The sequence below is a fragment of the Mesoplodon bidens genome, assembly GCF_964165515.1.
Source record: "Mesoplodon bidens genome assembly, chromosome: 9".
Lineage (NCBI taxonomy): Eukaryota > Metazoa > Chordata > Mammalia > Artiodactyla > Ziphiidae > Mesoplodon > Mesoplodon bidens.
Window position 1 is genome coordinate 18,486,907 of NC_138166.1, and position 24,926 is coordinate 18,511,832.

Sequence of the window (24,926 nt, forward strand, 5' to 3'; positions counted from 1 at the left end):
TATTAGCCTCATTTGTCTTATTTATTTTAATTTAACTTGCTACCTCGTATGCTTCTTTGTAAGCTGACAATTTATACCTAAGACGGCATAAGTTCCTATTTTTTTCGCAACGCATTTGGACACCTTCTGTGAAGGATCTAGTTATGAAAGCAAAGAATTTTGGATTTATGGGAGGAAATACTCCTTTGTGAATGAGAAAAGCATGAAGCATCGCTATGACTGGACAATCTCTGCTATAGGACAAGGAGAGAAACATTCGCCACCCACGGGACAGGAGGTTCCCTGAGACAGTGCTAATGCACCTGTACGTGTGTGTGCACCTGTGAGGGCTGCACCCATCTTCGTAACCCTGTGATACTGACAACCAGGACCACCTGTCCTTCTCAGCAACAACTAATGCCTTCAACTGGTGGCTCAAAAGACACCTGATACTACTCAGGAAGAGGAAGGGAACTCTTTTGGAGCCTTTTATAGTGATCTGGAGAAAACTACTACAAGCTGACAAGAAAAGACAAATGAGAGAAACAGCTTATATTTCTGTCTGATGTCAGTTATTTAAAACCACATAAAGGTAGGCTTCTACCATGTCAGATTTTCTCTTGACATGTGGTAGGATATCTCTGAAATGAGAGGATAATATATAAAAGAGGGACAAGTTGTTAGACATTAAACCTATTCATGTCTTTCTTCCTAGAGTTTGGCAGAGATAAAATTAAGAAAAACAGTCCAGGTTACAACTGGTGTGCCTCCCAGGTCCCCCTCCTCACACACCACTAGCAGGGTGTACTGCCCCATTCTCCATCTTTGGGATAAGGAATCTGGGTCTCAGAGCAAAAGTTCCCTGTGTGTGTGTGTGTGTGTGTGTGTGTGTGTCTGTGTGTCGGGGGTCAGGGGGCCTGGGTCTAAACACAGGTTCTGGATTTTTCCAAAGAAAGTCCTTTTCCCATTCAACTGTGAATTAAATAAACCACCTACAAGAAGTTTCAGTACAAAGAGTTTTTTATTGACATTGTAAGAAACATTGTTCTTTCTCTTTGTTATAAAAAGACTAAGTGGTTCTGAAAGCAAAAGTAGAGTCCATCTGTGGCGGGGCTGCAGCCCCGGGCTAGAGGTGGGCGCGGGTGGGCATTGCACGGGCTGCGGGCTGATCCGAGGAAGGCCCGGGGCCAGCCACGTCCAAACACTATGCCTACAATACTTAAATGTATTTACACGTGTTTCTTTTAAAAAAAGGATTACACATTTTATTTTTTAAAAAATCTAAAAAAGGTGAAAACAATGAACTTGTCTTTTATCTTACACGTTTGCAGGATACACAACAGTAACTTGTCAGAAGAGGACATCCTCCTATCAGTTCAAAACAACATGGGAAGCCAGGTTACAAGACAGCTCAGACTCTGCTACAATCGTGCGCTCTCGTCTGGGGAGCACGCAGCCTTGAGCCCTGACTGGGCAACACCAACTGGTCCCTCGCTTCAACGACATTAACATAAAATAAGGCACATACATCGCAAGAATCGAAACTCTGCAGCTCAAGAGGGTGAGCCAGTGCGTAAGGAGCAGGGGAAGTCTAATCAGTTGTTTAGAAAACAAAATGGATTGAACATGTTTAACATGGATGCCAAACAGCGGTACCGTGTATGAGCCTGCATTAAAAAGTAGCCATGACCCTAAAGAGTTGGTGTTATCTCCCTAAATGCAAGGGACAGGGAAGTGGAGAGAAGATTGGAGGCTGGGGATGGGCTCCATCACAGGAGATGCCAAGTCTACAGAGATCCATGTCCAGACGGGACACTTGTAAGTGGCCCCAAAAGATCTTCCCTACATTATCACAACAGATTGAAAAAATACACTTTCCTCTTCCACCTCTCCTTTCCTCCATCCTTCTGGGATTTCCATACTGAGAGAAGCCAAATACTGAGCTGAAGCATGAGTGTCTCCTGCAAATCTGAAGGCGGGAGCCAAGAAAACAAAGTATGAAGAGAAAAAGATAGGGGGTGACCCGGAGAATCACCAGAAACCATAGGAAAAACAGAGGCACAAGGTGACAGCCGTGCTCATCCCAGGCTTCATCCATCCTTCCATGTAGGGCAAAGGTGACATGGGAAATTATGGCAATTGATAAATCAGGACACATCTAGGAATGCTAGTGGGGAAAGGATTCAGATGGAGGAGAAGGAAGACAGGGATTGGATTAAGCCACAAGGGCATGCAAGCTCAGACCAGGACCTGGAGATTTTGAGTTCATGGCAAAAACAAGATTCATGGAAGGGATTACTGATTTTGTAACCAGATCATGACCTGTTTGAAGAACACAGAAAATGCCTTGATCTTTCCATTGAAAAGTGGTAGAGACTCAACTCTCCTAGCTCAGATCATTACTTGTCTTTTGATTTTGGACTCTGTTCTGAAGCGGATGCTTCCTTTGATTTACATGTAGGTGTTGCACAGGGGGATGGGTGGGGATGGCCGGAGAACCTCAGCATTTCTCTGCTTTCATTTAGTTGAAAGCAAACCAACTGTCTTAGCCAAAGTCCCAAAGGGCAGTTTTACTTCCACACTGAGATTCTTGGTCCAAATGAGAGAATATAAACATGAGACAAATGGGCTGGTCCTAATATTCTATTTAATACTTTTATTTGATTTTGTCTAATATAGTTTAAATGGCAGGAATAAAGGGAAAAGCCACATAATGGACTCATGAATCACTTTGGAAAAATCCAACTCCAGGGTCAAGGGGACAGAATACGGCAGGTAGCCTGAGATGTCGATGTTTTATTTTCATAGCTTACGTATTTTTAAAAGTAGAATGCTGGATAATCCACGTACTCTGTGCACACATAGTATGTCTTTTATGTGTAGCAACTGCACCTGGGGAGTAGCTGCACTTTTTAAATCTTGAAATGTTTTAATCCAAAACAAAGGTCCAGATTAAGTCCACATTAAGGACAAACTGCATAGAACACTTAACTTCTTAAATGGATGCATCACTTAATAGATAGGGTGCAAAAAAAAGGTATCCACACAGCTACAAAACTTCTTCCCTTGTGCTTTCAAATACTAAAAATATTTGAAGCGATTTATTCCAAATATCTTTGTCTGTGAGCTTTTTTCTTTTACAACCAAGTTTTATCAATCCCCTAAAATAGGGCACTTAGAATAGAAATACTCCTTCGCTATAGTGGAATTAACATATGTTAATGACATAGCCAGCTGTGGGGTTAAGTACCTATATTCTCAGAACTAGATATCATCAATTCTCAGTTATCTATGAAAACGGGGCAAGAGTTGGAACTATCAACAAATATGCAAACCCACAAATATTCCCCAAATTCTCCACAGTAGCTTGAATCCACAATCCATGTACCTTCTTACCAGAACAGATGAAAGTAACAGCACATGTCTGAGTGTCACCCAGCGCCCTTTCCCGTCTCCCTGGAAGAGCACTGAACATTCACGGACAGAAAGAGAGACAGGAGGCAAGGTCCATAACTGAGAACTGTCGTACAGACGTACCCACCCTAAGCTCATGTATGGACAGGAAGAATTTTAAACCCCAATGGTGGGCACACCATTTCATGTGCAGGAGTCCCAAATTTCGACCTGTGTGAATCTGTCTAAAGCACGCTCTGAACTGAACTGCGGGCAAGGAGCACTCAAAAACCTGTGACCTCTGATACAGTACACTCACAAGAGATTCCCAAACTCACTCTCCATGGATTTCCAAACTCACTCTCCATGTTCTGATTCTCGTGCCCAGTGTGGGAATTAAAAAACAAAAGAAACAAAACACAAAAACAAACGTTGAACGCATGTAAAGGAAAATGGAAAAAAGCTGGAAGTGTAACCCCTTGGTCACAAGCACACCAGTTCCTATTTCCTTGGAGTAACAGAGAAACATGTCAAATCCTTTCATTTGCCCTCTCTCCAAAAAGAAAGAAAGAACATGCACATCACACATTTACACCGGTTTACTAAAAAAAGGGGGGGGGGGTGGGCTTACAGTTTTTAAAAAAAGAGGGTGTTTCGAGTGTAACAATACTGATTCAAAACTGAAATGGAAGACAGTTTCTCCCTAGAATACTTTAGGGTTTTTCAGAGTCCTTTTCCATAAAAGGAATATACTTGAAACACATCCCAGTTAGGTGAGATGAGATTGCTAAAACATATACAGAACTAGAAAAAATAAAAACGAAACAGCCAAAAAAAAAAAAGGGTCAATTTAAACTTTTAAACTCCTAAAGTTTCAGGTCTCTTGGCAGTCTTTTTATTTTTTATTTTTTTTTTCGCCTAATGCCTACTGCATAACTGCAAGGAATTTGCTTTCTTCCGCGAGGGAGGTCAGCAGGGAACTCATGTCCCCGATTGCCATGTTGGTGGTGCTCAGAGACAGGGCTGGCAACGGGAGGGCGGCGCGTGGCGTCGTGAGGCGGGACGAGCTATGAGAAAGGTTCTGAATGATACTTGGGCTCAGGGCTCCTGACATCAGGCTGGCGTGGTCCGCGTCGTCTATGATAGCGTCGAAATCAATCTGCACCCCTTCCAGGTCATGGCTGTCGAGGCTGTCCACTGTGCTCGTCACCTGGTTAGCACCTGGGGAGAGTAATTCAGAGTTTTCGGCGCTCGCCCCCTGGAGCAGGCAGTTGGCTTCTGACACAGAGAAGGACCCAGTTTTCACGTCTTGCTGACCGAAGCCAATGGTTTGGTCATAGAACTGACCAGAGTAACTGTGCACATTCGAGTAGAGCTGATGGGGCTGCCCTGGCATCTCCATCTTGATGCCGTTCACCCTGCAGGTCTGACTTGGGTCACTGGGCTGTCCTGGCTGCAGAGCGAGGCCACCCCTCGGCCCAGCCTGGCGCCGGCTGCCCCCGTAGCTGGCACACGGCTGGTAGCCCCTGACGGCTGCCAGGCTTGACAGCTGGATGCCGGTGCTGGGAGGCCCTGGCAGGCCGCTTTCTGGCCCTTGATAGACGTGGATATGTGAGGTAGCGCTACCGTGCCCCAGCATGTGCTGCCCGGGGCGGCCTGCCCCCTGGGGGTGCATGCTGTCACTAAGGAGCTGATGCGCCAGGTACCCCTGTCCCACCGGGTCTGGGCTGGGCATGCCATTCACTGTGCTGCCCGCTGACTCGTTCGGTGCCACCGACAGGCCAAAATCTGGCTGGCTCCCGCTCCCTTGCATGGGGATGCTTTTCAGCTTTGCTGCCTGGATCCCGGCACCGCAGGCCCCGTCGAGCAAGCCGGGCTGCCGGGCCAGGCAGTTTCCATACTGCTGGGCCTTATAGGGCTGTTCGTGGAAGGCGTTCCCGTTGGTGCCCGCAGCTCCGCCGCCGCCGTGGCTCACCAAGTGCTCCGGGCCCCCGAAGGAGCTGCTGTGCTCCCCGGGGGTCGGATACCCCCCAGCCGGGCCAGCCCCACTCCTCAAGGGATTCTGTGGGTGGACGCCCACGTGGCTGTACAACCCGAAGGCGCGGGCCTGCTGCGCTGTGGACCGCTGGCCGCACTTCAGCTTGGAGGAGGACAGGTCGGCGCTGCCTGAGCTGACTTCGTTCCACTGAATGGGCAGGTCGGATTTACTGGCATCAGTGCAGGGCGGTTCCAGCCCACGATACTGCTGGCTGGCGTGGCTACCGGGCAGCCCAAGTGGGTCAAAGTCGCCGGGCCCGCTCCCCAAGCCTGGCCCGTGGGGCGCTTTGCTGTCATCAGAGACGGTGCCCAGGACGTGCTGCTCATACCCGACTGGGTTCTGGGAATTTAAATACTGCACCACGTCGTCGGGCAGGAGATCCTCGTCGTTCAGGCTCACATCGGCGTCCATGGCCAGGGACTCCAGGGTGACGTTCTCAGAAATGCTCGGGGGACAGGGAGACGCGTGGAAGTGTCGGGACTGGCTCCCGTCTGGCCGCGTGTAGTTCTGAAGCACTAGATTACGCTTCTCCAGGGATGGAGGCAACACCGGAGGGCTGAAGCTGTTAAGGCTGTTGAATCGCTGCACCCGGGGCAGGGAGAGGCTCTCGGAGGCCGTCCGCACCGGGTCGCTGGCTCTTCTCACGCCGTTGCCCAGCGCATCCTGGGGCAGCAGCGGGCGCCGGCCGTACCCGTGGGCCCCGCCGTCGCTGCATCTCCGGGGAGGATGTACGGGAGGCAGAGTGCCCGTGGGCTCCCTGCCATCGCCCAGCAGGGCCATCCGGGTCTTGAGGCTCATCCTCTCCATGTTGGGCAGCGGGGTGGGCGGCGGGCCGCCCGTGGCAGCGGCGTACTTGGCCTTCAGGCGGTACTGCTGGGCGGGCGTGAGGCTGAGCAGGCTGGGCAGGCCGTCGCCCTGGCTGGCCTCGCTGGACCTGCGCGAGGCGTCGGTGGAGATGGGGTCGTAGGAGTCGGCCACGCTCACGTTCTGGGGCCGACCCTCGGCCTGGGACGCCTCGCTGGACCGGCGGCTGGAGAAGCAGGGCGAGATGCCGGAGGAGCGGCGGCTGCTCAGGTAGGCGGAACTGATGGTGCTGGCGCTGCTGTCGCTCCGGTTGAGCAGGTTCAACATGGTGATGTCCACCCCAGAAAGGTCGCTTCTGCTCGGGAGAAGGGGCGGGGGCCCGCCCAGACTGCAGCTGGTACTGGGCTGCGTGCCTGCACAGAAAGCCAGGGAGACAGGGGCTCATTTCAGGATGATTTAACACAGGTGTCGGCGAACTGTGACTCTTTCCGGTTTCCAGGGCCGGGCGGCCTCGGCCATGGTTACCCATCGCTGCCCTGCAGCACCAAAGGGCCTGGGCGCAGGAGTAAAGGGGTGGGTGAGGCTGGGTGCCAATAAAACTTTATTTACAAGAGCAGGTGGGGGGCTTCCCTGGTGGCGCAGTGGTTGAGTCCGCCTGCCGATGCAGGGGACACGGGTTCGTGCTCCGGTCCGGGAGGATCCCACATGCCGCGGAGCGGCTGGGCCCGTGAGTCATGGCCGCTGAGCCTGCACGTCCGGAGCCTGTGCTCCGCAACGGGAGAGGCTGCAACAGTGAAAGGCCCGCGTAACACACACACACAAAAAAAGAGCGGGTGGGAGCTGTACATGGCCCATGCCTGGTTTAAAGAAAATAGTAACAACTCCCTGGATGAGTTAAGCTCCTTCACTGGTGCAGTGTAAGGGCCAAGTGAAGGGTCCCTGGAAATATATACAGTGTCAAGTTACAGGAAGTACCAGGGCAGAAGGCATATAGGTAAGCTCAGGGCTTCCCCATGACATCCTATGCGGGTGTAGCGCACCTGAGTAGGTAGGGTGGAGGAGGTTCACCCTTGGGTTATGCTGCAGATATTGAGTGTAATTTCAGAAACACAAACTGACTGGGGGCCGACAGTGACAGAGATGGCTTGCCTTTCTCTGAATTGGGCCACCAGTCAAAGTGGCTGCTTACCTCCCGGCTGCAGACTATGGAAGCCAGAAACAGGTGCTAACCTGGGATGCCTCTGCGGCTGGGATTTCCTTCCCCTGGTCTAAGAGGTATGATTTCACCATCAGAATATGAGTCATGCACAGTCTTACTTTTCATTTCAGGATTATCCTCTTACTGCCTGCTTTTAAAATATGGACTCTCCAGAAAGGCAACACTAATATTTATGGCTCCAGCATCGTTTTAGGGCTGGTGGGGAAACAAGCAAATGGAAAACCAAGGGCCTGGGTCTGCTTAGTGCTCCGGCTGCCCTTGAAAGAACAGAAAACCCCGCGCGGACACGAGGACTGTCCAGAACTCACCGTTTCCTATGAGAGGAGAGACCGCAGGGGCTTTGGGGGGTAGAATGGGATGCAGTCGCGGAAGCATTCCATTCACTTGTTTGAGTCTTTCTAGCTTGACGTGCTCCATCCATTTGGTCCCTGCCGGGTTCCTCCGGGCTTGCAAAGCGAGGGCTGTGGTTGCAGTGGAAATGGTCGAGTCCATGATTGGGGTTTCGTCGATGGCACTGAGGTCGCCCATACCACCTCCATCGGTTAGAGGAAGCTCGAGCCCACTGTTGGAATAGTTGCTGATGGGGGACTGTTGGCTGCTGCATGAAGACTGACCACCAGGGCTTGGCTGAGATGTCTGTGCGGTCAAGAGGAAAGGAAAGAAATGTCAGCCGAATGATAAAGGCCAGGGAGCAGATGACGAGAGATCACGCAGATCAAGTCCTGCGGGGTTCTCAGTGGGTGGGGTGAGAAGAACTATGTTCTGGTGAGTGGAGGTGGCCTTCCTCAGCCTCAGTGACTGCGCCGCAGGCGGATGTGCAGCAGAGGGAACGGACAGCGGGGGTGCCGGGTATGATGTATCAGCCATGGAACCCTGCCCCAAATGCCAATCTGCATCACACTTCCTTGTTGGTTCCCACCCCGCCTCCATGACTTTATCCTTTGGGCAAATTACTTAGCCACTCTAAACGTCACTTTGCTTATCCAGAAAATGGGGGCAATTTATTTATCCTAGGGATTGTTGTGGGAATTAGGTGTAAAGCCCTTAAAACACACAAAGTTCAAAAAGACCTGGAGGACAGTACTTAATTGGCTCGGAGGGCATTAGCGGTTGTTATTATAATTGCTTTAGTCCTCAGAATATAGGTTCCAAGAGCACATGTTAACTCCCCTCCAGCCAGCCCCTCTATACTATTCCAGGCTGGTTCCCCAAGCTCTTGTAACCTCTCTACTTTCCTTCTACATTTTCTTGCTTTGTAGAACTCCAAGCAGGGTGTAGGGTAAAAGCAGTTGTAAGAGGGAAAACTTCAATCACTTAGCTTCTGCTATAGCCAGAGAGGATCCGCATTGCACTAGGAGAATTGGGCCAGGTTTCCCTAACCCCAACCAAGTGGACTGGGTAAGCCAATTCCGCAACTCGATGGGAACTTAATCTGGTCCACTGGTTCTCAGGGAAAGAACGCCCTCCATGGGCCCCTGGCCATGGGGCCTGGAAAGCTCACTGTCTCCACATTTGGCAGCCCTCTATAGAATGGCCTGCACTGAGCAGTCCACACAACCTGGAACTGGCCCATCTAAAATTCCAGTGGTGCCCTGGTGGATAAACACTCTAATCCTTTACGCAGTGATAAGAAACGTGATGTTCGGAGAAGCTCAGTGACTGCCCAAAGTCACAAAGCGAACATTGTGATGACCTAGACTCCCAGACGGGCCTCACTTCCATTCTTCTGTAGCACCTTCTCCGGTGTTATCTAAAAACTAAAGCCTGACAGCAGCCCAAGAGCAGGGAGAGAGAACTACACACACTCCAGTATAGACGGCTGTGGTCTCTGGTGGAACCAGAGTGCTGTCAGCAAGGGGTCTGGACACAGTCAGTTTCCATGGAACCCGGTACAGTTTTTCTGAGAACACAGTACATACACCCAAGCAAATGAACACTTTCTAAGCGAGCACCACATGGTATACTAAATGTGTCCTGGGCAACCAAGCAGAGAAAAATACGATACACAAATGTGACCATGAATGCATGAAACCTGTCTTAAGTTTTTGCTTCTGCAGTGTCCTGAAGAGCCAGACCACCTGCTCCTTTGCAGAGAACCTACATCATCCAGGGCTTTGGATGTCTTTTACGCTTGGATTGTCAAATCAGTATGTGTGTGTGCGTATGTGAATCTGTGTGTATGTACACACGCACATGCAGGCTCACACTTCCACAGGGCCCGGAAGAAGGCTCACATGCACCTACAATTAGAAAATGCTTAAAGGAGCGCAGACATTTCAATATAGATTAAATTGCCAACAACAAGTGTATTCAGATCTTGCTCTAAGAAGGTGGTGCACGTCTGGTCCAAGAATAAATTTACACTAGTCAATATGACAATTAAATAGTCTTTGAGAACATCTGCTTGGTCGGCCCCAGTGTGATTTATTATGAAAACCTAGACAAATAGAATGATGAATTTCAACATCTAACTCTACATTTCCACATGCTGAATGTTCAAAACACATCACTTCTATGTTGGAAACATATCTGAGTAATGTCCACTACTAAAAATATCCCAAAGGACACAGATGAAAGAAAAGTGAAACAAATAAAAGTTAAACGTTAAAATGAAAACAAAACAAAGAGAGCAGAGAAGCCAAAATTCCCTCACCTTATTACCCACTGTCCTTAGGAAGTGAGAAGAAGACATTTAGGAGCATTACACAGAAGAGAAGTTGGAGTAATAAGAAAAAAAGAAGAAAGAATTTAATTTATAGCATGATGAGCAAATCAAAGACAAGTTTTTGAAGAAAGAATATTAGAAATGTAAATCTCCTGTGCCTTAGTAAATGCCTATGAAGATACCTACTTATATTTACATGTGTGTGTACATATTCATAAAATAGTCTCCTGTGGAAATTTGATTAATTTATTAACCTCACTAAGCCTCAGTTTCCACACCGGTAATATAAGGGGTCTAGTCTCAGTCTCTGTGAACTCTTTCCAGTGCTTTGTTTCTATGATTTAATTATTTTATAAAATATTTCACATCTTGGAGAACCTCAGATGTCACTGAGCAAAATCACTGTAAATTTTTTTTTTTTTTTTTTTTTTGTGGTACGCGGGCCTCTCACTGTCGTGGCCTCTCCCGTTGCGGAGCACAGGCTCCAGACGTGCAGGCCCAGCGGCCATGGCTCACGGACCCAGTCGCTCCGCGGCATGTGGGATCTTCCCGGACCGGGGCACGAACCCGTGTCCCCTGCATCGGCAGGCGGACTCTCAACCACTGCGCCACCAGGGAAGCCCCACTGTAAATTTTTATTTCTACCCATTTTCTTTCTAAAGAATGGGTGTTTGGAGAAGAGATAAGTTTTCTTTTCTTTTCTTTCTTTCTTTTTTAACTTTTTTTGCTATGGATGTACATTAAAAGTACAAGGGATTCTGGGTTCCTAGGATGTCCTAAAAACATAAATCATTGTCTTTCAATGACATAATCTAGGAGACCACAAATTCACTTTCCTTGTTTCATTAAACACTTGAGGATAAACGGTTGAATCTTTTGCACAATTATTATATAGGTGGACTTGATTTTAGGAAATTGATAAACGCTCCACCCCCAAAAAAGTATATAAAACACAGTTTACGAATTGATTAATTTAAAAGTATAGTGATCAGTCATAACACATATATAAACTTCTTACTAAGGTGTTTTTTGAAAGCAAAGTACGGCTACCCACTGGGAAATAATGATACATCTGGACAGCTTATTTGCATGATTTTTGGCTAGACTTAGTGTCACTTTCTAAGACTCGTAAGAGTTCAAAGACAAACTCAGTAAGTCATTAAATTCCACTCCATCGATTCTGAAATTTTATGTGCATTAATTCCCGCCCAGACATACCGCTACATGGTGACATAACTTGGGAATTCATAGGATGTCCATACAATTCTTGGACTTTCCTCATTTTAAGCAAATGCTTCCTTGAACTGAGTAGAAATCTGCCTGTCTGGTCATTTCCATGCATCTGGAAGTCTAAGCCTGTGACTTCTACCTAGTACGTTTCTTGCATATCCCGAGATTGACAGACTAGAGCCCAAAGCGCAGAGCTGACTGCATTATACATATGCCAAATACAAATGTACTAAATCTCCTCTGATCGCTACTCTCTTCATTTTTCTCATTGTCTTTGGAAAACTTTCAGATAGTTTATTCTGGCCCATGCAGAAGGCAAAATCACCAAGTGAAGTTTGAAAGAAGCTGCAACAGTAGCTTAATCCATGTATCCTATTTGTCATCAAACCATATGATTTTTGCTGATGACATTTTTCAAATCCCTCCCTCGCTTTCCACCTCCTCAGTTCAGGCACCACTGCAGATACAGTCTCGAAGTCTATCAACCAATCTCTAGATTGGCACTGGAGTTGTCTTTTCTAACAACTTAGAGAATCTAAAAAAATCCCTTTATATCCTCCCCCTCTTTTTACTCTGGCACATTCCCCCGGGGCCCCAAGGCTGGGGCTTGGCTGCACCAGCATGCGGTCCTTCGCCTCTCTGAGCGCTGAACTTGGCGGCCACCTGCCCTCTGCTTTCCCATCGTGTCCTCAAGTGCACTGGCTCCGAACCCTCTGACCCAGACTTGTCTTAAAGCCCCATCACACTGAGTTGTGTTTGTTTCTTGGTCTCCCTATCCCACTGGACTACAGATCCATAAAGAATAGGGGCCGTGGCTTATTTATCTTGGGGTCACCAGGGCAAAGAAGTCAGAAAATATGTTTACAGAAGGACTGAGTGGATGATTCTCTACATTAGAGACCTGCTGAAAATGTGCACTGTGGTGTCTGTCGACCTGCCACAAGGTGGGATGCTTCCAGATCGATTTCAAAAACCAGTTAGGGAACCCTGGAACTCTTTCCTGAGCTGAGCTCTGCTGTGCAGATCAACCTGGGGTAGGCAATCCGGATCAGGGAGCTCTGACCTCCGTAAATCAAACAGTGGGATGCAGTGAGAACGGGGCAGTGAAGTCCGCCCCTCGCCCCTGCCCTCAGCGCCCCACCTGGCCCCTTTAAAGACCTGGGAGAACTCTGGGGAAAACCAGAAGGAAAGCGAATGACATACCATGGGCTTCTCCGCCTTGACCGTTTTCACTTGGAGGCATTCTTCCCGCTTTGAGGTAGTGTTGCTGAGGTCCTTCTGCTCCCCGAGGGCTCCCTGAGTCTGCCGGCCGGGTGACCTAGACTGTGAGTGGCCACCGGAATCTCGTGGCGCCGGGGGCCTGGGATGCACGTCCCCACGCTGCTTCTTGGTGACGTGAGCCTCTGGGCCGTGCACGGTCTTCACGTGTTTCCGGAGGGAGCTGGGGTCTGTGTAGCGCTTGGTGCAGCCGGGGATCTTGCACACGTACGGTTTCTGCCAAATGCCCCAAGGATGAAAGAATAGGTTGTTATCAAAGCGATTATCCCCCCAGCCTGGCGGTCTTTTGTGGCTACTCATTATATTTTTAATTCTTTCAAAGCACGATCACAAGGCTGTGAGGTGTTCAAGACCCTCTAAATGGTGCAAAGGTTTAATAAACGGAATCCAGCTTGAATACATTATGATTTTAGAGAGTGCTCAGGGTGAGTGAAGAACGTGTAAATTGCACTTATGTTCTTGGAAGCATTTATCCTGTGAGTAGGAAGAAGTATCGTGGTGTCACGTGGTGCTCAAGAGATTATTATTATTATTATTATTTATTTATTTATTTTTGCGGTACGCAGGCCTCTCACTGTTGTGGCCTCTCCCGTTGCGGAGCACAGGCTCCGGACGCGCAGGCTCAGCGGCCATGGCTCACGGGCCCAGCTGCTCCGCGGCATGTGGGATCTTCCCGGACCGGGGCACGAACCTGTGTCCCCTGCATCGGCAGGCGGACTCTCAACCACTGCGCCACCAGGGAAGCCCCTCAAGAGATAATCTGGTGATAAGAATGGTGGTGATGATACTGCTGATGATAACAGAAGAAGGATAAAAGACACCCATCCTTTAATGAGAAGAACGCTTTGGGGAGAGCTGGTGTGAAGACCTTTCTTACAAATATCCTGGTTCTCAGACCTAATATCACTCTACCTCCTTTGAAAATGAGCTCTTTACACATTGACACAGTAAGAAAAAAAATTGCCTGTAGCCTCTCCCGGGTTAGCTATCACTAAAATACTTTCCTTTGGGTTGTATTACAACTGCGGGGGTTGTTCAGGGCTCAGAATATCCAGAACCTTTCTGATCTTCGAAGTTGTAAGCCCTGTCGGAGTGTCCACGAATGCTTACTCGTAAACCGACGTGGGCGGATGGATGTCGTCCTGGAGACGAGGATTCCTGGATGAGGCTCTGCTCGCGAGTACTAAGATCTAGAAATTACTTCATGCTACTTTTATTTTCTATGTGGGCCAGTGATCAAGCCTACAGATACAGTGATAAAAATTATATGGACCCTTATAGCTGAATATTTACTCACATCACAGAACTCATGGCATTGTATTCATGATCGACATCAGAACTGTGATTTCGTTTACTTCCCTTGAAATCTAATATATTCAAGGATACTTATATGAGTCTATATTTATCTCTGTGTATACCAGAATATGAGCTATTAGGTAAACAATAGTCATAAGAGTCATGCTTCATATAATGCATCCATTACAGTTATATTAAAAAGATTCCCTGTCTTATAGAATGATGCTTTTTCCCTGAAAGCCCAAGAACAGACTGAGAGCTACCTAAAATGATGAAATGTCCTAATGTAGTGAAATAAAGATTCCAGCAATGACCTTGAGAGACCTCACCTCCAAATTTGAGATTCTTTTCAGTAGATTTGATTCCCATTAACTACAAATTACTTCTATTCAGGAGCTTGTGTGATTTGCAGCATGTGTATATATATAATGAAACGAGCACATCAAATTCTATGCCTTAGGGACACGAGAATGGCTCTGATGATTAGTGCTATTACCGTATAGCATCTGACCTCGGCCCTGTGCTTGCTCACTCTGCTGCTGTGACAGAGAGACAGGAGTGTATGGGGTGTAGGGAGAGGGAACACCAAGCCAGGCCCCTGTTATATGTTGGAAGAGCTACTCTTCCCGTACATATCTGCATGTATGTATCATGGGTTAGCTTGGAAATGAGAACACAGCTAGAGGTGGAATGAATCTGCTCATGTTCATCAGCTCCTTCATTTCCAGGACCAACAGAACATACACGTACATGTGTGCCCATGTGCCCTTGCATGGGGACATATAAAACAGCCACCTACAAAAAAACTCCAAGAACACAGGGTCAGGAAACTTAACTTCACAAGAAAACACATTAACTCAGTTACGTATCCTGGCCCCCAAAGTCTATTGTGATGAATGACTGAAATGCAATCTAATGGTAGGGAAAGATAAATGTTGTCAGGATTCTGAGTTACCCGTATTTCCTGTCCTGGATCCTTAACTTTTGGTACTGTCATTGCCTTCTTGACTCCCTGAACTGAAAGGTACTTTGTGAAAGTGGGGATACTTATTCTACTTGACTGTGTAGAATGTATCCAAATAAAATTTTGGGTAAACATTTAATGGCCCCTACGATAGGCAAGACTCTGAGCACAAAGTTTTATCTGAGCACAAAGTTTTATAAGACAGGATCAAATCTCAAGGGGTATAAAATATGGGAGGAAAATAAGACAGCGTGAATTATCTACAGTACAAAGTGTGGATGCTAGAGAAGGATGTGGACAGAGGGGAATCATTTTTCCATTGGGATGATCATGGGAGGCATCAATTTAGTTTCTGTATCTGGGTATAATGCCCAGCTCATGGGGTCAGGGTATGGGCTAAATCAGACCATGTACATGCAGTGCTTACCACGATGTGATGTGGGGCACAAAATAAGTGCTCAATAAACAGAGCTTTGATTAGGAAGAGGCGTCGTAGTTGGGTCCTGAAAGACACACAAGATGCTGAAGGATAAAAATGAGGGCAAGAGGATGCAAAAAAAAAAAAAAGAAAGTATCCAGAGCAAAGGTCCAGCAGCCGGACCACATCAGGCATGCAGGCATGGCTGTCTGGAAGGTTCCATTCATGGTCACCATTGTGAGAGGTCAAGGGAATCGTGAAAGGGCAGGCTTGGGTCCAGTGAGAGGAAGTACAAGCCTAAGGAGTCTAAACATTTCCTATAGGAAAAACGGAGCCACTGGAACTTTCTGGAGAGGAAGATACAACCGAATCAGAGCTCCAGGGAACTGGCTTCGTCTGGTTTTGGGAGGAACGGGAGCTCCATGTTCTGGAGTAGGGAGCCCGGTCAGAGGCCACTGCGATGGTTCAGTGACCCTAAATGGGCAGGGCAGCCATGGGGGCGGGGAGGAGACCTAGATTACCCGAATGGGTATTGCTCCCTTCCTGTTCTATTCCACCCTGCTTGCCTCATCTAGAATAGCAAAGGGCTCGGCAGATAACTAGCTATCAATATTTGTTCAGTGAAAGAACGAAGATACAAAGAAGAGAGCAAAGAAATGAAAGAAGACATCTAGATTCGTCTACAAGTGCTTGATGATCCAAGTCTGGATTTCCTGGATACACTTAATTTTGGTGTATCTGAAACCGTCCATCATTCATACGCAAGGACGAGGGCTTTCTCTGTGTGGAATAGAGAAAAAATGATTTACGTGTTTGTGAATAAAATTATATTTATGTGTTTATGGCCAATGTTAATAATTTATTTTAGGTAAATTGCTCAACCTTGGTGAAAGATATGGTTGACCAAGGTATGTTTTAATCTCATGATGGATATTAAACCCTCTACAGCATTGCACTTTTTATTGCACAGAAGAATTCATCTTTAAATGTAATGCACTTAATTAAAGCAGAGACATGGGCACACATTTGAAGTCCATAAAAGATAAAAAGCTCAGTAACTATGTTTATATGTATGCACTGCTGAAATCCTAACATACCTAGTGCCCAAATTGATCCACATAACAGGAGAGAATCTATAGGAATGAATGCCCTCTAAGTTTCTAGTCATAATTGTATTTAAATACATGAAATGTAAACATATTAATTAAATTCTAAGTTAATCAAATCCCCTAAAACATTTAAAATTGAGACTTAATTCATATTCCATAAAAATAACCCTTTAAGGCTGCACAATTCAGTGGCATTTAGTACACTCACCATCTTGTGCAATCGTCCCCAGTATCAAATTCCAAAATATCTTCATTATCCCAAGAAGAAACCCTGCACATATTAGCAGTCACCCCTATTCCCCCTCGCCCAGCCTCTGGCAACTACCAATCTACTTTCTGTCTCTATGGATCTGCCTGTTCTAGACCCCCAGAAGTTGGTACAAAACAAGTACAGCGGATTACACCGCAGCTATCACACATTGTAAAGCATTTTTGACATAAAAGATGGAGATGTGGCATCTCCTCTAAAACATCTGCAAACACTGGGTCAATAATAAGAGATCCTAAAGGACTCAGGTTTCCTTATTCTACTGTGAACCATTCAGAAAGGGTCTGTATAAGTGAACTCAAGTGTGTGTTTATGTGTGAGTGTGCTTTTTTTAGAGTGTGGCTAATCCTCTTAGAGATGTTTTTGCTCTGTCAGTTCGGCTGAAAGGAAACTTGGTGAGGACCCTCTCTGCCACCTTCAAGCCAATGGCCAGTGAGCTGAATGGTCCACTTTTACCAAATTCCCTCTCCCAGCTCTCCAACTGGAAGATCAAGAATGGGCCTGATTGGCACCTTGTGGGGTCAGATGAGAGTCATGCCAAGGTCAAAATGCTCCTTCTCTCACACAATTTCAAGCAAACTGATGACCTACTTTGCGGGGCCGAACTACATCTCATGTGAACAAATTCTGGGTAGCTAGCCTATTTCTACCACTAATGTGGGGGAGCCTTTGTGTTAATCTCTTGTACATTCAAGAGAAGACTTCACAGCGGAGGAAGAATCTAAGCTAGATTTTCAAGGAAAAAACTGGAGGTCCGCAGGCAGACGCGCATTAAAATGTAAACAAAATGAACTGGAAATCATTTTCGTTCATTCTTATGCTTCTCTGAAATTTGGGGGGATAAATACCTAAAAATAACAACAACACAACAGGAACCAACTACGACCATGAAGCTTGACTCAATATATTATCTTAAATAACTGACTAGAAACCATTCTGGGTTTCTAGCTTCCAAGATCCTTTGGAATTTACCATGTCTGGAAGTCCTATTTAGCCAAGGTGGGTTACTCTGCAAAAGTCTTTTTTGATATAAGCGCCTTTGAAGATACCACCTGGAGAAAGCAAATAAAAGTGGCTGTCTTAGCAGTAAGCTGTCGGCTGTCAACACCTTGCTTCTGAATCTCTCCTTGGTGCTTACAGGGTCGTCCTTTGAATGCATTCCTGCTCTTCCAGGCAGAGCGAGTGGATGGAATTCCAAGTTAAATGCTCCTGCTGTCTGACCAGTAGGTGGCAGTACTGAACAACGTGAAACTCGTTCCCTCTTCACCCTGTACGTCTCTCCCATCTGAGCCCAGGTTTCAGCCCTACCTTTGGGGCCCCAAACCCACTCGTGCTGGGAGTGGCCAGAGGCAAATACAACGGAACAGGCTTGCGTTTCCAAGAACATTCCCCAGAGGATTTTTTATTTCCACCACAAGCTCTGGACCCAACACGTGTCTCCTGGAGGGGCCTTACCTCATTGGAATGTGTCCTGTTCTGGTGCTTGGCGCGATCAGAGGCATTCGAGAAAGCCTTGTTGCAACCTTCGTGCTCACAGACGTACGGTTTCTCTCCAGTGTGAGATCTCAAGTGTGTTTTCAAGTTTTCGAGTCTCGAGTAGGCCTTTGTGCAACCTTCAAACTGAGGAGAAAACAGGTAAATCTGGATGATCCCACACAATGACGGCTGATGTATCCCACTCGCTCCGCGTGAATGAAAGACAGGGACGTTTGGGGGATTTCCCTGGTGGCGCAGTGGTTGAGTCCGCCTGCCAATGCAGGGCACTCGGGTTCGAGCCCTGGTCTGGGCAGATCCCACATGCCGTGGAGCAACTAAGCCCGTGCGCCACAACTACTGAGCCTGTGCTCTAGAGTCCACGAGCCACAACTATTGAAGCCCGCGCACCTAGAGCCCGTGCTCTGCAACAAGAGAAGCCACCGCAATGAGAAGCCCGCGCACTGCAACGAAGAGTAGCTCCTGCTCGCCACAACTAGAGAAAGCCTGCGCGCAGCAACGAAGACCCAACGCAGCCAAAAATTAATTAATTAATTAATTAAAAAAAAAAAAAAGACGGGGACGTTTGGAGGGTTGGCAGCTTTTCAAAACCAATGAACAAAAGTCCAGTAAACTCTGCCTTTATTGGGATTCAGATGGGGCTCAGGGCCGTTCGAAAGCATTTTCAGGGCTAAGTAAAAATCCTGGACTTTTTTTTTTTTTTAATAGGCCACTCAATGTGGACAATGGGTTTCATTATCTGCTCAGGGATCTCCTTGAATTCCCACTGATTTCAGATTCAGCACAAAGTTCATTAATATGGCTTTGTGTGCCTACAAAGGCACGGAATTTGATCCTGTTTGTAAAGGGCCTTTAAGATGTAAAGTACCAGGGCTGAGCCTTGCCTGGCAGGCACCTTAGTGAAAGAAGCCTTAGCCTCGCAGGAATCCCAACCCCTCATAGGTCTGTACTGGGCCATGGGGACAGACTAGGAGAGCGAGGAAAAACTCTAAAGCCATAAGGGTTATAGTTTTAAAAAGTCAACTTAAGTTTTTCAGGTCGAAACTGGCCCCTTCCTGTGCTCCCCAAGGCTCTGGTGTGCCAGGCACTGGTGCTGGGGCAGGCCCAGTGGCCTGGTGCTCACCCCCAGTGCCGGGTGGCACGTCCCCACCGCCACCTGCCTGCCTGCCTGCCACTCTGCAGAGCTGGGCTGTCTGACTCAGTTGCTGTTAGCCATGTGGGGCTATTTAAATTTAAAATTTTAAGTTAAGTTAAAATTTAGAAATCAGTTCTGTGGTTGCTCTAGTCACATCTCAAATGCACGTGTGTCTCATGGCCACCATGTTGGACGGGGCGGGTCTAGATCAATTCCTTCCAGCATCCCCCAAAGCTGTCAGCATCCTTTCTCCATTTCTCACCTCCCCTCTGTTTCGGAAACCCCTCTCAAAACCCCGGGAGTTTATCACAAACAGCACTCCAACCCTCTTCTCCCACCACTCATCACCTCGCATGGCCGTTGGAGTACAAGGAAGGACCCACAGGTGCAAGACTCCCTTAAGTGGACAGCTGGCCCCCACCCCTTCGGTACTCACAGTGCATTTGTGAGGCTTCTCCCCCGTGTGCCTGCGCATGTGCACTACCAACATGTACTGGGCTTTGAAGGGTTTCTGTTCTCTCGAGCAATCTAGCCACCGGCACACGAACTCCTTCTTTTCTCCATGGATATGGTCGTTATTTATATGCTGGAGTTTAGAAAAAGAAAGAAAGAAATGAAATGGAAATGTACTACTCTTTTCTGAAGGCAAAAGAACGGAGTGCCCCAAATCCCCCAACCTTAAGTCCTAAAGACTCCACGGTACCTTTACTACACTGCAAACCTTAACTCTACCTTTACTATATTTAGGATGTTTCTTAAGTAAATTTGCTCTTACTGACTGTGGAGGGATGCTTCCTAACTTGTAGGAGTGACCTGGTTTGCAAGAAGCCTGGTGTCCCAGAAAAAGTCCTTCAAGGGCATCAGAAGAGCAGAAACGGGGTGAGACACCCACATCCTCTCTGGGCCTCCGTTATCTTTCATCAGCCAAGTCGGGGTCAAGGTGAACTGAACACAGAGGTGACCTCCAGCTCTCACTCCCTCCAGGCCTTGGGTAGCACCTTGGGTTAGTGCTGTGGCTCAAGACTGCAGAAAGGGCATACACACACACACACACACACACACACACACACACACACACACAAGTCTGTAACAAGGACCAAGAAAAACCAATGCACTTTTTCAAACGACACTTTAGTTCCAATTAGTGGGCTCACCCCTTTGATAAGAATCACAGAGAAATGTCCTTGATGCTGAAGATGAAGGCCAGGCGATCGTCAACAAAACGCTTAGTGTCTGAGGGTCTTTGCTGTCCTCATACACAAAATAAAGGAATGGATTCCCTCGTTTCTAAGGTTCTTCCCAGCTCTAGAATTCTGTTAATTTGGTTTTTAAAATGAAGATGAATTTCCCCGAATTCCAATTCAAAGTTTTAGGATCATTTTTTAATAGAGTTTCTTGGATTCATACATCAAATGTCCTACAAGTAGGAGACACGTGAAATCTACAGCAGCGCCAGAGGAACAGGTGGTTCTTAATCTGGACCAAATTCAAGTCTACTCCAGTAAGATGAGTCTATGATTTTAATGTCCAGTCACAGATGACGGAGGAAGTTTGTGCCCTAGGTTGATCCTGTTGATTTCATTCTCTGGCCACTCCATACTTTATTTGCCTTAATTCAAAGCCTTTGTGAGTCCTTTCTCCCACGTACGTGGAAACACATCACTAAAAAATGTGTGCAATGAGAGAAGCCTCCTCTGGGTTCCCTGAGCCCCATAACAGTGACATGACGTTTAATTACGTTCCTGCGTAGGCTCTGGTTCCTAACTGAGTGGTCTCTGGGGAGCTGGTGGTAAAATTCCACCACCACTCGACCTTTCTCAGCTATTCTACTAGGCAGCTGGCTGCCGCAGGAAAAAAAAAAAAGCAGTCTGTTGTGCTGTTTGGGGAGTTTAAAACTGGATGCAGGCAGAGAAGAGCAATTGCTGTGTACTCTTCTCTCCTAGAACAGCTGTCAGAAAGCCCGAGAAACAGGGGAGAGTGGGTGACACAGCCCAGGGCGCAGGCAGACAAGTAGGATCCTTTCAGGAGCTCTGAACACAACGAGGAAACCACACAGAATCACTCAGGTTCATGACAGCATCCCAACCCCTGGCAGACAGATGTGTGTTTCTTACAGAAAGCCAACTGTCCTCAGTATGACTGTTTCTTAAAAGTGATGCTGGGGGGCTTCCCTGGTGGCGCAGTGGTTGAGAGTCCGCCTGCCGATGCAGGGGACGCGGGTTCGTGCCCCGGTCCGGGAAGATCCCACATGCCGCGGAGCGGCTGGGCCCGTGAGCCATGGCCGCTGAGCCTGCGCGTCCAGAGCCTGTGCTCCGCAACGGGAGAGGCCACAACAGTGAGAGGCCCGCGTACCGCAAAAAAAAAAAAAAAAAAAAAAAAAAAAGTGATGCCGGGAATAAGTTCATCTTTATCATTTTTCTAGGTTCCACATATAAGTGATATTATACAATATTTGTTTTTCTCTTTCTGACTTACTTCACTCTGTCCGACAGCCTAGAGACACAGACATAGAGAACAAACATGGATACCAAGGTGGGAAGGGAGGGTGGGATGAACTGGGAGATTGGGACTGACATATATACACTATTATATATAAAACAGATAACTAATGAGAACCTACTGTAGAGCACAGGGAACTCTACTCAGTGCTCTGTGGTGACCTAAATGGGAAGGAAATCCAAAAAAAGAGGGGATCTATGTATACGTATAGCTGACTCACTTTGCTGTACAGCAGAAACTAACACAACATTGTAAAGCAACTATAGGCCAATAAAAATTTTTTAAAAACATGGTGCAGGGGCACATACGTGGATGAAGAGAACAGATGTGCCGGCCAGGGGATAACATGCCATCTTTAAATTTATGCTTCGAGAACATGTCTGCCTCTGTTCACATCACCCAGGATTGTCCCAGATGGGTGCTGGAGCCCAGTCTTTAAGCCCACATGATACAGAGAGGTTCTATGAATTCTCCTTTCCAGGGAAAGCAATGAATGATCACACAAGTCCACTCCATACTAATTGCCCTTGGTTCCGTTTTTTTCCAAGTTATTAGGCATCAAGCTTCCTGGATGAATAGGCATGAAAAGAAAATGAAGGAAGGAAGGGAGGGAGGGAAGGGGGTCGGAAAGAAGGAGGCAGGAGGCAAAGTTAAAACTGGAAAACGGTCTGAGAACTTGGGCTGAACCTGCTCCTTGAGTCGCGGTCCACACCTTTCGGTTTCATATTCTCAGCAACGGACAGTGGCCCTGGTACCTGGCGGGTCCTCCGTAAATATCTGTTGGACTGATTGGCTCATGTGAGAAACGGAACTTTCCCTGGACCAGAGAAATTATACCTGATGCTTTTGCCTAGCTTCCTTCAAATGCATTTCATCCAGTATCCATACAGTAAGATATTAATGTAGGTATTATATTACTTTAAAATAATATACCATCAAGAATTCGAAAGGACTTGAATGATTCGAATGATAGCCCAGTGAGAACCCCGTCTTGCCGGGGAGAATAAAACCAATACTCAGCGACGGCCAACGTTTCATTCATCGCCCACATATGGACACGTACGGACTGGGTACCACTCCACACCAGGCCCTGTGCTGGGGAATCAGACAGACCCGAGTCCTGCCCTGAGGAAATTACAGGGCAGGGACACGGAATTTCTGGAGGGACATGGATAATGGCTTAAAGGACTATTGTACAATGATAGTTGTGATCAGCATTTTGAAGGGAAATAAGAGGGTTTTAGAAAAACAAGTAACAGGAGGTCCCAAATCCGTGGGCAGCACCAGAGACCAGGGTTGGCTTCTCCAATGAAGTGGCATTTAAAGGAGGACCTGAAGGATGAGTGGAAACTTGGCAGGTGTGCAGGTAAGGGTGTGGGTGGGGGAGAAAGATGGACGGAAGCCCCTGGAGAAGGACAGAATCTAGTGCCTTTGAGGAACAGGGCAGGAGAGGATGGGCCAGGCTGACGCAGGAGGCTTCCAGCACTGCCACTGCTTGGTGTAGTACGAAGGCACGAGTCTCCAGGGGTCCCGTGGGTACCAGTGAGGTAGCCACGCTTGGGCCCACCTAAAATGCAGAGTGCTGGGTCAGGTGTCCAGCAGGGAGACTGTAGGATAGACCCCTGCATAGAACCCAAGTGCACCCCACCAGAAAGCCAGCACTTGGACGCCTGCCCCAAGCGACCTGGAGTCACTCAGGGGAATGGGGATGACTGACAGGGAAGCACCACCAGCAGCTAGTGAAGCCATGGACCCTGTCTCTTGCCCCCCCCCCACCCCATCATGCTGGAGGGAGCCAGACTCTAGGAGGAGAGGGAAGGGGTCCCCTCCTGGATGGGTGGCGTGGTAGGGGAAGAAGAAACAGCTTGCCAGCCCCCTGGAGCTGTGAGCCTGGCTGGTATAGGGAGGGGAGGCTCTGAGTGGATAGCAGGTTAGAGGTTTAAATCGGATGGGACTTTGGTAACCAAAAGTGGCTGAGACGTTGTAGAAGCTGCCGACCAGGGTGTTGAGGTATCCGCCACTGAGCTGGGAGGGGAGAGCTGACAACAGGCTGGTGAGGCCAGTGACTGGAAAGTGAAAACCATTTCCGATTAATACCTGGCCAAGCTGCATCGGCCTTGGCCTCTGGGACGATATCTGAAAATCCCAGCGGCGGGAATCCAGTGGCCATCAGTAAACACAGCACCCCGTCTTGTCCCCATGTGGGGAGGGACAGACAAGAAGCTTCTCGGGACCGTGGAAGCAACCTCACTTTCAGAAAGGTTAGCACCTTGGGAATTTTTCCTTTCTGCCCCGTAGAGTAGACCTAAGGCCTGTCTAATACGCTTTTGTAATTTTCTGAAACCGCTCTTGAGGGCCAACTTGGATTGAGATTACAAGTTATTTTTCTTTAAATGAGATTCTATGACCTCAGCCAGCAGGGAACAGGTCCACCTTCCTTGTCTTTAGGGTCCAAATACTGAGCACAGACATCATCAATGACTTCAAAGAAACACAGAAATCTTTCTGCTTATTTAGGTTATTTATTTATTCATTAAAATATTTACTTTATATTGGGGTATAGTTGATTGACAGTGCTGTGTGAGTTTCAGGTGTACAGCAAAGTGATTCAGTTATACACATACATGTATCTATTCTTTTTCAAATTCTTTTCCCATTTAGGTTATCCCAGAATACTGAGCAGAGTTCCCTGTGCTATACAGTAGGTCCTTGTTGGTTATCTACTTTAAATATAGTAAGTAGTGTGTATATGTCATTTTGCATCTTTGAGCTTAAAATATTTCCCGAAGCTAGATTTCAGGTGAAATTTAAAATTCTAAGAAATCATAGATTTTACACGTCCGAATGTCCTAAATATTTTCTCTGCTAAAAAAGCTGCTTTGCAGCCGCAGAGCACAGGGAGATCAGCTCGGTGCTTTGTGACCGCCTGGAGGGGTGGGATGGGGAGGGTGGGAGGGAGGGAGATGCATGAGGGAAGGGATGTGGGAACAGATGTATATGTATGACTGATTCACTTTGTTATAAAGCAGAAACTAATAAAAAAAGAAAAAAAAAAGCTGCTTTGGCCTCTGCAGTGGGGTGCTCATGGAAGGCTCATCTTAGGGCAGATCTTATAAAACAGGAGCTTGGAGATGGGG

The 24,926-nt window shown here is 47.4% G+C and overlaps 1 protein-coding gene across 4 annotated transcripts in view; it reads right to left on the minus strand.

Annotated features, from left to right (window-relative positions):
- Positions 1–1,031: 1,031 nt before the first annotated feature.
- Positions 1,032–24,926, minus strand: part of GLI3 (GLI family zinc finger 3) — a 290,010-nt gene continuing 266,115 nt past the window's right edge. For all 4 annotated transcript variants that reach the window (XM_081244801.1, XM_081244803.1, XM_081244800.1 and 1 more), the window contains exons 11-15: positions 19,727–19,876; positions 18,117–18,281; positions 12,532–12,822; positions 7,742–8,069; positions 1,032–6,627 (exon numbers count right to left, since the gene is read on the minus strand). In XM_081244801.1, coding sequence (XP_081100927.1) covers positions 4,298–6,627; positions 7,742–8,069; positions 12,532–12,822; positions 18,117–18,281; positions 19,727–19,876 — 3,264 coding nt within the window. In that variant the 3' untranslated portion in view covers positions 1,032–4,297. The remainder of the gene's footprint in view (positions 6,628–7,741; positions 8,070–12,531; positions 12,823–18,116; positions 18,282–19,726; positions 19,877–24,926) is intronic.